This window comes from Salvelinus alpinus, chromosome 6 (assembly GCF_045679555.1).
Source record: "Salvelinus alpinus chromosome 6, SLU_Salpinus.1, whole genome shotgun sequence".
Taxonomy (NCBI): Eukaryota; Metazoa; Chordata; class Actinopteri; order Salmoniformes; family Salmonidae; genus Salvelinus; species Salvelinus alpinus.
The window spans coordinates 95407241-95420480 of NC_092091.1; the positions used below are offsets into that span (position 1 = coordinate 95407241).

At 51.5% G+C, this 13240-nt stretch overlaps 1 protein-coding gene across 3 annotated transcripts in view; it reads right to left on the reverse strand.

Moving 5' to 3' along the window:
* Positions 1 to 725: 725 nt before the first annotated feature.
* Positions 726 to 13240, reverse strand: part of pds5a (PDS5 cohesin associated factor A) — a 79335-nt gene continuing 66820 nt past the window's right edge. For all 3 annotated transcript variants that reach the window (XM_071408417.1, XM_071408418.1, XM_071408419.1), the window contains 2 exons: positions 8362 to 8591; positions 726 to 2678 (listed from right to left, as the gene is read on the reverse strand). In XM_071408417.1, the coding sequence (XP_071264518.1) occupies positions 2675 to 2678; positions 8362 to 8591 (234 nt within the window). In that variant the 3' untranslated portion in view covers positions 726 to 2674. The remainder of the gene's footprint in view (positions 2679 to 8361; positions 8592 to 13240) is intronic.

Genomic DNA, 13240 nt, shown 5'->3' on the forward strand with positions numbered 1-13240 from the left:
ACTCCTGGGGGTCTAGTCTACCTGCCGTCCACCTCCTGTAGTAACCTCCTGGGGGTCTAGGCTACCTCCTGTAGTAACCTCCTGGGGGTCTAGGCCGTCCTCCTGTAGTAACCTCCTGGGGGTCTAGGCCGTCCTCCTGTAGTAACCTCCTGGGGGTCTAGGCTACCTGCCGTCCACCTCCTGGGGGTCTAGGCCGACCTCCTGTAGTAACCTCCTGGGGGTCTAGGCTACCTGCCGTCCACCTCCTGGGGGTCTAGGCCGACCTCCTGTAGTAACCTCCTGGGGGTCTAGTCTACCTGCCGTCCACCTCCTGGGGGTCTAGTCTACCTCCTGTAGTAACCTCCTGGGGGTCTAGGCCGTCCTCCTGTAGTAACCTCCTGGGGGTCTAGGCTACCTCCTGTAGTAACCTCCTGGGGGTCTAGGCTACCTCCTGTAGTAACCTCCTGGGGGTCTAGGCCGTCCTCCTGTAGTAACCTCCTGGGGGTCTAGGCCGTCCTCCTGTAGTAATCTCCTGGGGGTCTAGGCTACCTGCTGGGGGTCTAGGCCGTCCTCCTGTAGTAACCTCCTGGGGGTCTAGTCCACCTCCTGTAGTAAACTCCTGGGGGTCTAGTCTACCTTCCATCGCCTACTTCACCAAGGTGCATGAATTGACGAGCCAACGGAAGTATTGGAGAATCGACTCCTGATGGACAGTGGAATGTTTTTTGTTCTGAAGAAACACGGCGTTACATCTAAAAAGGGATTTATTTTCTGCATAAAAATTAAATGTGAAAACCATCCGGAAACATCCACAACAAAAACAAATGTCTGGCATCATCATCAAGGCAGAAATGAAAACGTTTTCTGACTACAATATAGAAATAAACTTGCAAGGTTGTAGAAGAGAAACACATAAAAACATTTTCCCTAAACTGTTTCTGGTCTGTCTGTGAGATTCTGAAGTCGTTTTTAAAATACTTCCTTTATTCAAAACAAGCAAGAAGAAGAAACATTGACCGTAAGGCGTGTGGAATCCATCTCCCTGGGAAGGCCAGGGGAGAGCAAGCGATCACAGATCAGCTGGGATCTCTAACGTCACTTCTCAGACCAAATGTGTAGAAGATGCTGTAACGTTCAACTAACTGAAGACCCCCCCCCCCCCAGTAATTAACCAACAGACTTAAAATTCAATACAAATTTTAATTTCAAAGTTTCTCAATGTTTGACTGCTAAAAAGATCAAAAGGAAAATAATAAGTCATGTTTGTCTATTCATCAGTTAACCCCTGCTTTTTCTGAAAAGTGCCCAAATTCCTTCCCTCCTCTCCTTCCTCCCTTCCCTCCTCTCCTTCCTCCCTTCCCTAACACGTGTGAGAAAGAACTGTGTATGTGTTTATCAGACAGCCAAACATACAGTATATATATGGCTAACGTACATAATAGCCAAGTTTTCAACTATAGAAAATAAACACACTGATGGGAGAGAGACAGGAAGGAAGGGTCAGAGAGAGACAGGAAGGAGGGGACAGAGAGAGACAGGAAGGAGGGGACAGAGAGAGACAGGAAGGAGGGGACAGAGAGAGACAGGAAGGAGGGGACAGGAAGGAGGGGACAGAGAGAGACAGGAAGGAGGGGACAGAGAGAGACAGGAAGGAGGGGACAGAGAGAGACAGGAAGGAGGGGACAGGAAGGAGGGGACAGAGAGAGACAGGAAGGAGGGGACAGAGAGAGACAGGAAGGAGGGGACAGAGAGAGACAGGAAGGAGGGGACAGAGAGAGAGACAGGAAGGAAGGGACAGAGAGAGACAGGAAGGAAGGGACAGAGAGAGACAGGAAGGAGGGGACAGAGAGAGACAGGAAGGAGGGGACAGAGAGAGACAGGAAGGAGGGGACAGAGAGAGACAGGAAGGAGGGGACAGGAAGGAGGGGACAGAGAGAGACAGGAAGGAGGGGACAGAGAGAGACAGGAAGGAGGGGACAGAGAGAGACAGGAAGGAGGGGACAGGAAGGAGGGGACAGAGAGAGACAGGAAGGAGGGGACAGAGAGAGACAGGAAGGAGGGGACAGAGAGAGACAGGAAGGAGGGGACAGAGAGAGAGACAGGAAGGAAGGGACAGAGAGAGACAGGAAGGAAGGGACAGAGAGAGACAGGAAGGAGGGGACAGAGAGAGACAGGAAGGAGGGGACAGAGAGAGACAGGAAGGAGGGGACAGAGAGAGACAGGAAAGAGGGGACAGAGGAAGAAGAGGCCAGCAGACAGGAGGAAGAGGCCAGATATCCCAGGGGGAATTTAATAAGCAACAACTTGTTTTGTCATCAAAACCAGATTAAAACGGTTTGGAAATATTTCTTTTAAAAACAAACTGCTCCACATAAAGATAAAGAGCAACGAAAACAAAAGAAGGAAACAATGTTTTGGAGATTAAGACCCACATACAAGAGAGCTTCAGATCAGGACTACAAGGCCTTCCATCCTAGACGAGTCTGGAGAGAGAGAGAGAGAGGGGGGCCTGAAGAGCTGGAGAGAGAGAGAGAGGGGGGCCTGAAGAGCTGGAGAGAGAGAGAGAGAGAGAGGGAGGGGGTTACAGAGAGGGAGAGAGAGAGAGGGGGTTACAGAGAGAAAGAGAGGGAGAGGGGGTTAGAGAGAGAGAGAGAGTTTCTTTAGGGTCTTGATCTGGGCTGCAGTGATCTGCTCTTTACCTGAAACAAGAAGAGAGGACCTTAAGAGACCTGCACAGCACACACACACACACACACACACACACACACACACACAACCTATTCTTCTATATAGCAACAAAACAATAGACAGTTTAATTTCTTTATCTGAAATGTGTATTTAAACTAACGTCAGGTTTCTACACCGTCTGACTGCTGAAATCATACTCCAACTCCTGGTCCCGCTGGAGAGCTGCAGGGTTTTGTTGCAACCCAGCACTTAAACACACCCGATTTCCCTAAACAATCAAGCCCTCGCTTCATGAGTTGAATCCGATGTGTTTAGTGCAGGGCTGGAAGGAAACCCTGCAGCTCTCCAGCGGGGTCCCGGTACGTTGACGACTAGTGCTTGTTCGTCCGACCCGACGTCAACAACGGTTCTTCTGTTAACCGTTATAACGTGTTCCCTTAGTAACAACTCCCGTTGAGTTAAACGTTACCGAATGTTCACGTTAAAGCATCAAAACAAGATATTTATTTTTGGAAAGATTTCTGTGGCATTTTAAATATTCCTTCTACGTGTAATATAAAGACGACATGGAAACAGGATGATGAGAGGAGGAAGTTTAAGACCTGAAACAGAAACCTACCTTCTCAGAGTGTTAACTAACGTTAGTGATGATTAGTAGTGGTAGTTTAATAATTAAAATGTTTACCTTGTTTAACGCTGTATATTACCTTCTCACTGTTAACTAACGTTAGTGAAATATTTACCCTGTTTAACGCTGTATATTACCTTCTCAGACTGTTAACTAACGTTAGTGAAATATTTACCCTGTTTAACACCTTCTCAGACTGTTAACTAACGTTAGTGAAATATTTACCTTGTTTAACGCTGTATATTACCTTCTCAGACGGTTAACTAACGTTAGTGAAATATTTACCTTGTTTAACGCTGTATATTACCTTCTCAGACTGTTAACTAACGTTAGTGAAATATTTACATTGTTTAACGCTGTATATTACCTTCTCAGACTGTTAACTAACGTTAGTGAAATATTTACCTTGTTTAACGCTGTATATTACCTTCTCAGACTGTTAACTAAACACACAAATGGAATGCATTACCAAACACTTGCAAACTATTTCCTTGTTGAACGCACCTTGGGTAAAACTCCCAGACAACCAGGATTAAACCAACTCATGGTCAAGCCCCTGCCTGCTCTCTGCTGTTGGTATCTTCCCTGTCTGGCTGAGGGCTCCCCTCCTCCAGGACTTGGTCTCTCCCAGTCTGCCTCCTTCTCTCTCCCCTCCCCTCCCACCTGCAGGTCTAGGATCTGTCTCCCCTCCCCTCTGCAGGTCTAGGATCAGTCTCCCCTCCCCTCTGCAGGTCTAGGATATGTCTCCCCTCCCCTCTGCAGGTCTAGGATCTGCGTGACATCCTCACCTCTGCGGGTCTAGGATCTGCCTCCCCTCCCCTCTGCAGGTCTAGGATCTGCGTGACATCCTCACCTCTGCGGGTCTAGGATCAGTCTCCCCTCCCCTCTGCAGGTCTAGGATCTGTCTCCCCTCACCTCTGCAGGTCTAGGATCTGTCTCCCCTCACCTCTGCAGGTCTAGGATCTGTCTCCCCTCTGCGGGTCTAGGATCAGTCTCCCCTCACCTCTGCGGGTCTAGGATCTGTCTCCCCTCACCTCTGCGGGTCTAGGATCTGTCTCCCCTCTGCGGGTCTAGGATCTGTCTCCCCTCACCTCTGCTGGTCTAGGATCTGTCTCCCCTCTGCAGGTCTAGGATCTGTCTCCCCTCTGCAGGTCTAGGATCTGTCTCCCCTCTGCGGGTCTAGGATCTGTCTCCCCTCTGCGGGTCTAGGATCTGTCTCCCCTCCCCTCTGCGGGTCTAGGATCTGTCTCCCCTCACCTCTGCGGGTCTAGGATCTGTATCCCCTCCCCTCTGCGGGTCTAGGATATGTCTCCCCTCACCTCTGCGGGTCTAGGATCTGTCTCCCCTCACCTCTGCGGGTCTAGGATCTGTCTCCCCTCCCCTCTGCGGGTCTAGGATCTGTCTCCCCTCACCTCTGCGGGTCTAGGATCTGTCTCCCCTCCCCTCTGCGGGTCTAGGATCTGTCTCCCCTCACCTCTGCGGGTCTAGGATCTGTCTCCCCTCACCTCTGCGGGTCTAGGATCTGTCTCCCCTCCCCTCTGCGGGTCTAGGATCTGTCTCCCCTCCCCTCTGCGGGTCTAGGATCTGTCTCCCCTCACCTCTGCGGGTCTAGGATCTGTCTCCCCTCACCTCTGCGGGTCTAGGATCCGTCTCCCCTCCCCTCTGCGGGTCTAGGATCTGTCTCCCCTCCCCTCTGCGGGTCTAGGATCTGTCTCCCTTCCCCTCTGCGGGTCTAGGATCTGTCTCCCCTCACCTCTGCGGGTCTAGGACCTGTCTCCCCTCACCTCTGCGGGTCTAGGATCTGTCTCCCCTCCCCTCTGCGGGTCTAGGATCTGTCTCCCCTCACCTCTGCGGGTCTAGGATCTGTCTCCCCTCACCTCTGTCTCCCCTCACCTCTGCAGGTCTAGGATCTGTCTCCCCTCACCTCTGCGGGTCTAGGATCTGTCTCCCCTCACCTCTGCGGGTCTAGGATCTGTCTCCCCTCCCCTCCCCTCTGCAGGTCTAGGATCTGTCTCCCCTCCCCTCTGCGGGTCTAGGATCTGTCTCCCCTCACCTCTGCGGGTCTAGGATCTGTCTCCCCTCACCTCTGCGGGTCTAGGATCTGTCTCCCCTCACCTCTGCAGGTCTAGGATCTGTCTCCCCTCCCCTCTGCAGGTCTAGGATCTGCGTGACATCCTCACCTCTGCGGGTCTAGGATCTGTCTCCCCTCACCTCTGCGGGTCTAGGATCTGTCTCCCCTCACCTCTGTCTCCCCTCACCTCTGCAGGTCTAGGATCTGTCTCCCCTCCCCTCACCTCTGCAGGTCTAGGATCTGCGTGACATCCTCACCTCTGCGGGTCTAGGATCTGTCTCCCCTCACCTCTGCGGGTCTAGGATCTGTCTCCCCTCACCTCTGTCTCCCCTCACCTCTGCGGGTCTAGGATCTGTCTCCCCTCACCTCTACAGGTCTAGGATCTGTCTCCCCTCCCCTCTGCGGGTCTAGGATCTGTCTCCCCTCCCCTCTGCGGGTCTAGGATCTGTCTCCCCTCCCCTCTGCGGGTCTAGGATCTGTCTCCCCTCACCTCTGCGGGTCTAGGATCTGTCTCCCCTCCCCTCTGCGGGTCTAGGATCTGTCTCCCCTCACCTCTACGATCTGTCTCCCCTCCCCTCTGCAGGTCTAGGATCTGTCTCCCCTCACCTCTACGATCTGTCTCCCCTCCCCTCTGCGGGTCTAGGATCTGTCTCCCCTCCCCTCTGCGGGTCTAGGATCTGTCTCCCCTCCCCTCTGCGGGTCTAGGATCTGTCTCCCCTCCCCTCTGCGGGTCTAGGATCTGTCTCCCCTCCCCTCTGCGGGTCTAGGATCTGTCTCCCCTCCCCTCTGCGGGTCTAGGATCTGTCTCCCCTCACCTCTGCGGGTCTAGGATCTGTCTCCCCTCACCTCTGCGGGTCTAGGATCTGTCTCCCCTCACCTCTGCGGGTCTAGGATCTGTCTCCCCTCACCTCTGCGGGTCTAGGATCTGTCTCCCCTCACCTCTGCGGGTCTAGGATTTGTCTCCCCTCACCTCTGCGGGTCTAGGATCTGTCTCCCCTCCCCTCTGCGGGTCTAGGATCTGTCTCCCCTCCCCTCTGCGGGTCTAGGATCTGTCTCCCCTCCCCTCTGCGGGTCTAGGATCTGTCTCCCCTCTGCAGGTCTAGGATCTGTCTCCCCTCTGCAGGTCTAGGATCTGTCTCCCCTCTGCAGGTCTAGGATCTGTCTCCCCTCTGCAGGTCTAGGATCTGTCTCCCCTCACCTCTGCGGGTCTAGGATCTGTCTCCCCTCACCTCTGCGGGTCTAGGATCTGTCTCCCCTCACCTCTGCGGGTCTAGGATCTGTCTCCCCTCTGCGGGTCTAGGATCTGTCTCCCCTCTGCGGGTCTAGGATCTGTCTCCCCTCTGCGGGTCTAGGATCTGTCTCCCCTCTGCGGGTCTAGGATCTGTCTCCCCTCTGCGGGTCTAGGATCTGTCTCCCCTCTGCGGGTCTAGGATCTGTCTCCCCTCTGCGGGTCTAGGATCTGTCTCCCCTCTGCGGGTCTAGGATCTGTCTCCCCTCTGCGGGTCTAGGATCTGTCTCCCCTCTGCGGGTCTAGGATCTGTCTCCCCTCTGCGGGTCTAGGATCTGTCTCCCCTCTGCGGGTCTAGGATCTGTCTCCCCTCTGCGGGTCTAGGATCTGTCTCCCCTCTGCGGGTCTAGGATCTGTCTCCCCTCTGCGGGTCTAGGATCTGTCTCCCCTCTGCGGGTCTAGGATCTGTCTCCCCTCTGCAGGTCTAGGATCTGTCTCCCCTCTGCAGGTCTAGGATCTGTCTCCCCTCTGCAGGTCTAGGATCTGTCTCCCCTCTGCAGGTCTAGGATCTGTCTCCCCTCTGCAGGTCTAGGATCTGTCTCCCCTCTGCAGGTCTAGGATCTGTCTCCCCTCTGCAGGTCTAGGATCTGTCTCCCCTCTGCAGGTCTAGGATCTGTCTCCCCTCTGCAGGTCTAGGATCTGTCTCCCCTACCCTCTACAGGTCTAGGATCTGTCTCCCCTCACCTCTGCAGGTCTAGGATCTGTCTCCCCTCACCTCTGCAGGTCTAGGATCTGTCTCCCCTCACCTCTGCGGGTCTAGGATCTGTCTCCCCTCACCTCTGCGGGTCTAGGATCTGTCTCCCCTCCCCTCTGCGGGTCTAGGATCTGTCTCCCCTCACCTCTGCGGGTCTACGATCTGTCTCCCCTCACCTCTGCGGGTCTAGGATCTGTCTCCCCTCACCTCTACAGGTCTAGGATCAGTCTCCCCTCCCCTCTGCAGGTCTAGGATCAGTCTCCCCTCCCCTCTGCGGGTCTAGGATCTATCTCCCCTCCCCTCTGCGGGTCTAGGATCTATCTCCCCTCCCCTCTGCGGGTCTAGGATCTGTCTCCTCTCCCCTCTGCGGGTCTAGGATCAGTCTCCCCTCCCCTCTGCGGGTCTAGGATCTGTCTCCCCTCACCTCTGCGGGTCTAGGATCTGTCTCCCCTCACCTCTGCGGGTCTAGGATCTGTCTCCCCTCCCCTCTGCGGGTCTAGGATCTGTCTCCCCTCCCCTCTGCAGGTCTAGGATCTGTCTCCCCTCACCTCTGCAGGTCTAGGATCTGTCTCCCCTCCCCTCTGCGGGTCTAGGATCTGTCTCCCCTCACCTCTGCGGGTCTACGATCTGTCTCCCCTCACCTCTGCGGGTCTAGGATCTGTCTCCCCTCACCTCTACAGGTCTAGGATCTGTCTCCCCTCCCCTCTGCAGGTCTAGGATCAGTCTCCCCTCCCCTCTGCAGGTCTAGGATCTATCTCCCCTCCCCTCTGCGGGTCTAGGATCTATCTCCCCTCCCCTCTGCGGGTCTAGGATCAGTCTCCCCTCCCCTCTGCGGGTCTAGGATCTGTCTCCCCTCACCTCTGCGGGTCTAGGATCTGTCTCCCCTCACCTCTGCGGGTCTAGGATCTGTCTCCCCTCCCCTCTGCAGGTCTAGGATCTGTCTCCCCTCACCTCTGCGGGTCTAGGATCTGTCTCCCCTCCCCTCTGCAGGTCTAGGATCTGTCTCCCCTCACCTCTGCAGGTCTAAGATCTGCGTGACGTCCTCAGCTTTCGGGATCTTGATGGAGTTCGGCTCCCCCGAGGGGGCGGAGTCCTGGGCTGGTGCCGCCCTCTTCCTGCCTTTGCCTGCCCCTCCTTCCTTCTCATTGGCCAGAGGGGAGGGTGTGGCCTTGGGGGGGCGTCCGCGGCGAGGTTTGGGGATGGTTGACGCACCTGTGGTGAGGTCAGAGGTCACTGTGTCCTCCTGAGAGAGAGGAGTAAAAAAAAATACTAAATTAGAGAAGACAAAACATGAGGTTTCACAGGGTTTAATTAACTAACATGAGATTTCACAGGGTTTAATTACCTAACATGAGGTTTCACAGGGTTAAATTAACTAACATGAGGTTTCACAGGGTTAAATGAACTAACATGAGGTTTCACAGGGTTTAATGAACTAACATGAGGTTTCACAGGGTTAAATTAACTAACATGAGATTTCACAGGGTTTAATTACCTAACATGAGGTTTCACAGGGTTAAATTAACTAACATGAGGTTTCACAGGGTTAAATGAACTAACATGAGGTTTCACAGGGTTTAATGAACTAACATGAGGTTTCACAGGGTTTAATTAACTAACACGATGAGGTTTCACAGGGTTAAATTAACTAACACGATGAGGTTTCACAGGGTTTAATTAACTAACACGATGAGGTTTCACAGGGTTAAATTAACTAACACGATGAGGTTTCACAGGGTTTAATTAACTAACATGAGGTTTCACAGGGTTAAATGAACTAACATGAGGTTTCACAGGGTTTAATGAACTAACATGAGGTTTCACAGGGTTTAATTAACTAACATGAGATTTCACAGGGTTTAATTAACTAACATGAGGTTTCACAGGGTTAAATGAACTAACATGAGGTTTCACAGGGTTAAATGAACTAACATGAGGTTTCACAGGGTTTAATGAACTAACATGAGGTTTCACAGGGTTTAATTAACTAACATGAGATTTCACAGGGTTTAATTACCTAACATGAGGTTTCACAGGGTTTAATTAACTAACATGAGGTTTCACAGGGTTTAATTAACTAACATGAGGTTTCACAGGGTTAAATTAATTAACACGATGAGGTTTCACAGGGTTAAATTAACTAACACGATGAGGTTTCACAGGGTTTAATTAACTAACATGAGATTTCACAGGGTTTAATGAACTAACATGAGGTTTCACAGGGTTTAATGAACTAACATGAGGTTTCACAGGGTTTAATTAACTAACACGATGAGGTTTCACAGGGTTAAATTAACTAACATGAGGTTTCACAGGGTTAAATGAACTAACATGAGGTTTCACAGGGTTTAATGAACTAACACGATGAGGTTTCACAGGGTTAAATTAACTAACACGATGAGGTTTCACAGGGTTAAATTAACTAACACGATGAGGTTTCACAGGGTTTAATTAATTAACACGATGAGGTTTCACAGGGTTAAATTAACTAACACGATGAGGTTTCACAGGGTTTAATTAACTAACATGAGATTTCACAGGGTTTAATGAACTAACATGAGGTTTCACAGGGTTTAATGAACTAACATGAGGTTTCACAGGGTTTAATGAACTAACACGATGAGGTTTCACAGGGTTTAATTAACTAACACGATGAGGTTTCACAGGGTTAAATGAACTAACATGAGGTTTCACAGGGTTTAATTAACTAACATGAGATTTCACAGGGTTTAATGAACTAACATGAGGTTTCACAGGGTTTAATGAACTAACACGATGAGGTTTCACAGGGTTAAATGAACTAACATGAGGTTTCACAGGGTTTAATGAACTAACATGAGGTTTCACAGGGTTTAATTAACTAACACGATGAGGTTTCACAGGGTTTAATTAACTAACACGATGAGGTTTCACAGGGTTAAATTAACTAACACGATGAGGTTTCACAGGGTTTAATTAACTAACACGATGAGGTTTCACAGGGTTTAATTAACTAACATGAGGTTTCACAGGGTTAAATGAACTAACATGAGGTTTCACAGGGTTTAATTAACTAACATGAGGTTTCACAGGGTTTAATGAACTAACATGAGGTTTCACAGGGTTTAATTAACTAACATGAGATTTCACAGGGTTTAATGAACTAACACGATGAGGTTTCACAGGGTTTAATGAACTAACACGATGAGGTTTCACAGGGTTAAATGAACTAACATGAGGTTTCACAGGGTTTAATGAACTAACATGAGGTTTCACAGGGTTTAATGAACTAACATGAGGTTTCACAGGGTTTAATTAACTAACACGATGAGGTTTCACAGGGTTAAATTAACTAACACGATGAGGTTTCACAGGGTTTAATTAACTAACACGATGAGGTTTCACAGGGTTAAATTAACTAACACGATGAGGTTTCACAGGGTTAAATTAACTAACACGATGAGGTTTCACAGGGTTAAATGAACTAACATGAGGTTTCACAGGGTTTAATGAACTAACATGAGGTTTCACAGGGTTAAATGAACTAACATGAGGTTTCACAGGGTTAAATGAACTAACATGAGGTTTCACAGGGTTTAATGAACTAACATGAGGTTTCACAGGGTTTAATGAACTAACATGAGATTTCACAGGGTTAAGAGGTCTGAGGGGTCAGTTTAGGAGGTCTGAGGGGTCAGTTTAGGAGGTCTGAGGGGTCAGTTTAGGAGGTCTGAGGGGTCAGTTTAGGAGGTCTGAGGGGTCAGTTTAGGAGGTCTGAGGGGTCAGTCTAGGAGGTCTGAGGGGTCAGTTTAGGAGGTCTGAGGGGTCAGTTTAGGAGGTCTGAGGGGTCAGTTTAGGAGGTCTGAGGGGTCAGTTTAGGAGGTCTGAGGGGTCAGTTTAGGAGGTCTGAGGGGTCAGTTTAGGAGGTCTGAGGGGTCAGTTTAGGAGGTCTGAGGGGTCAGTTTAGGAGGACTGAGGGGTCAGTTTAGGAGGTCTGAGGGGTCAGTTTAGGAGGTCTGAGGGGTCAGTTTAGGAGGTCTGAGGGGTCAGTTTAGGAGGTCTGAGGGGTCAGTTTAGGAGGTCTGAGGGGTCAGTTTAGAAGGTCTGAGGGGTCAGTTTAGGAGGTCTGAGGGGTCAGTCTGAGGGGTCAGTTTAGGAGGTCTGAGGGGTCAGTTTAGGAGGTCTGAGGGGTCAGTCTAGGAGGTCTGAGGGGTCAGTTTAGGAGGTCTGAGGGGTCAGTTTAGGAGGTCTGAGGGGTCAGTTTAGGAGGTCTGAGGGGTCAGTTTAGGAGGTCTGAGGGGTCAGTTTAGGAGGTCTGAGGGGTCAGTTTAGGAGGTCTGAGGGGTCAGTTTAGGTGGTCTGAGGGGTCAGTTTAGGAGGACTGAGGGGTCAGTTTAGGAAGACTGAGGGGTCAGTCTGAGGGGTCAGTTTAGGAGGTCTGAGGGGTCAGTTTAGGAGGTCTGAGGGGTCAGTTTAGGAGGTCTGAGGGGTCAGTTTAGGAGGTCTGAGGGGTCAGTTTAGGAGGTCTGAGGGGTCAGTCTAGGAGGTCTGAGGGGTCAGTTTAGGAGGTCTGAGGGGTCAGTTTAGGAGGTCTGAGGGGTCAGTTTAGGAGGTCTGAGGGGTCAGTTTAGGAGGTCTGAGGGGTCAGTTTAGGAGGTCTGAGGGGTCAGTTTAGGAGGACTGAGGGGTCAGTTTAGGAGGTCTGAGGGGTCAGTTTAGGAGGTCTGAGGGGTCAGTTTAGGAGGTCTGAGGGGTCAGTTTAGGAGGTCTGAGGGGTCAGTTTAGGAGGTCTGAGGGGTCAGTTTAGGAGGTCTGAGGGGTCAGTTTAGAAGGTCTGAGGGGTCAGTTTAGGAGGTCTGAGGGGTCAGTCTGAGGGGTCAGTTTAGGAGGTCTGAGGGGTCAGTTTAGGAGGTCTGAGGGGTCAGTCTAGGAGGTCTGAGGGGTCAGTTTAGGAGGTCTGAGGGGTCAGTTTAGGAGGTCTGAGGGGTCAGTTTAGGAGGTCTGAGGGGTCAGTTTAGGAGGTCTGAGGGGTCAGTTTAGGAGGTCTGAGGGGTCAGTTTAGGAGGTCTGAGGGGTCAGTTTAGGTGGTCTGAGGGGTCAGTTTAGGAGGACTGAGGGGTCAGTTTAGGAGGACTGAGGGGTCAGTCTGAGGGGTCAGTTTAGGAGGTCTGAGGGGTCAGTTTAGGAGGTCTGAGGGGTCAGTCTAGGAGGTCTGAGGGGTCAGTTTAGGAGGTCTGAGGGGTCAGTCTAGGTGGTCTGAGGGGTCAGTTTAGGAGGTCTGAGGGGTCAGTTTAGGAGGTCTGAGGGGTCAGTTTAGGAGGTCTGAGGGGTCAGTCTGAGGGGTCAGTTTAGGAGGTCTGAGGGGTCAGTCTGAGGGGTCAGTTTAGGAGGTCTGAGGGGTCAGTTTAGGAGGTCTGAGGGGTCAGTTTAGGAGGTCTGAGGGGTCAGTCTGAGGGGTCAGTTTAGGAGGTCTGAGGGGTCAGTTTAGGAGGTCTGAGGGGTCAGTTTAGGAGGTCTGAGGGGTCAGTCTGAGGGGTCAGTTTAGGAGGTCTGAGGGGTCAGTTTAGGAGGTCTGAGGGGTCAGTTTAGGAGGTCTGAGGGGTCAGTTTAGGAGGTCTGAGGGGTCAGTTTAGGAGGTCTGAGGGGTCAGTCTGAGGGGTCAGTTTAGGAGGTCTGAGGGGTCAGTTTAGGAGGTCTGAGGGGTCAGTCTAGGAGGTCTGAGGGGTCAGTTTAGGAGGTCTGAGGGGTCAGTTTAGGTGGTCTGAGGGGTCAGTTTAGGAGGTCTGAGGGGTCAGTTTAGGAGGTCTGAGGGGTCAGTTTAGGAGGTCTGAGGGGTCAGTTTAGGAGGTCTGAGGGGTCAGTTTAGGAGGTCTGAGGGGTCAGTTTAGGAGGTCTGAGGGGTCAGACGGGGTC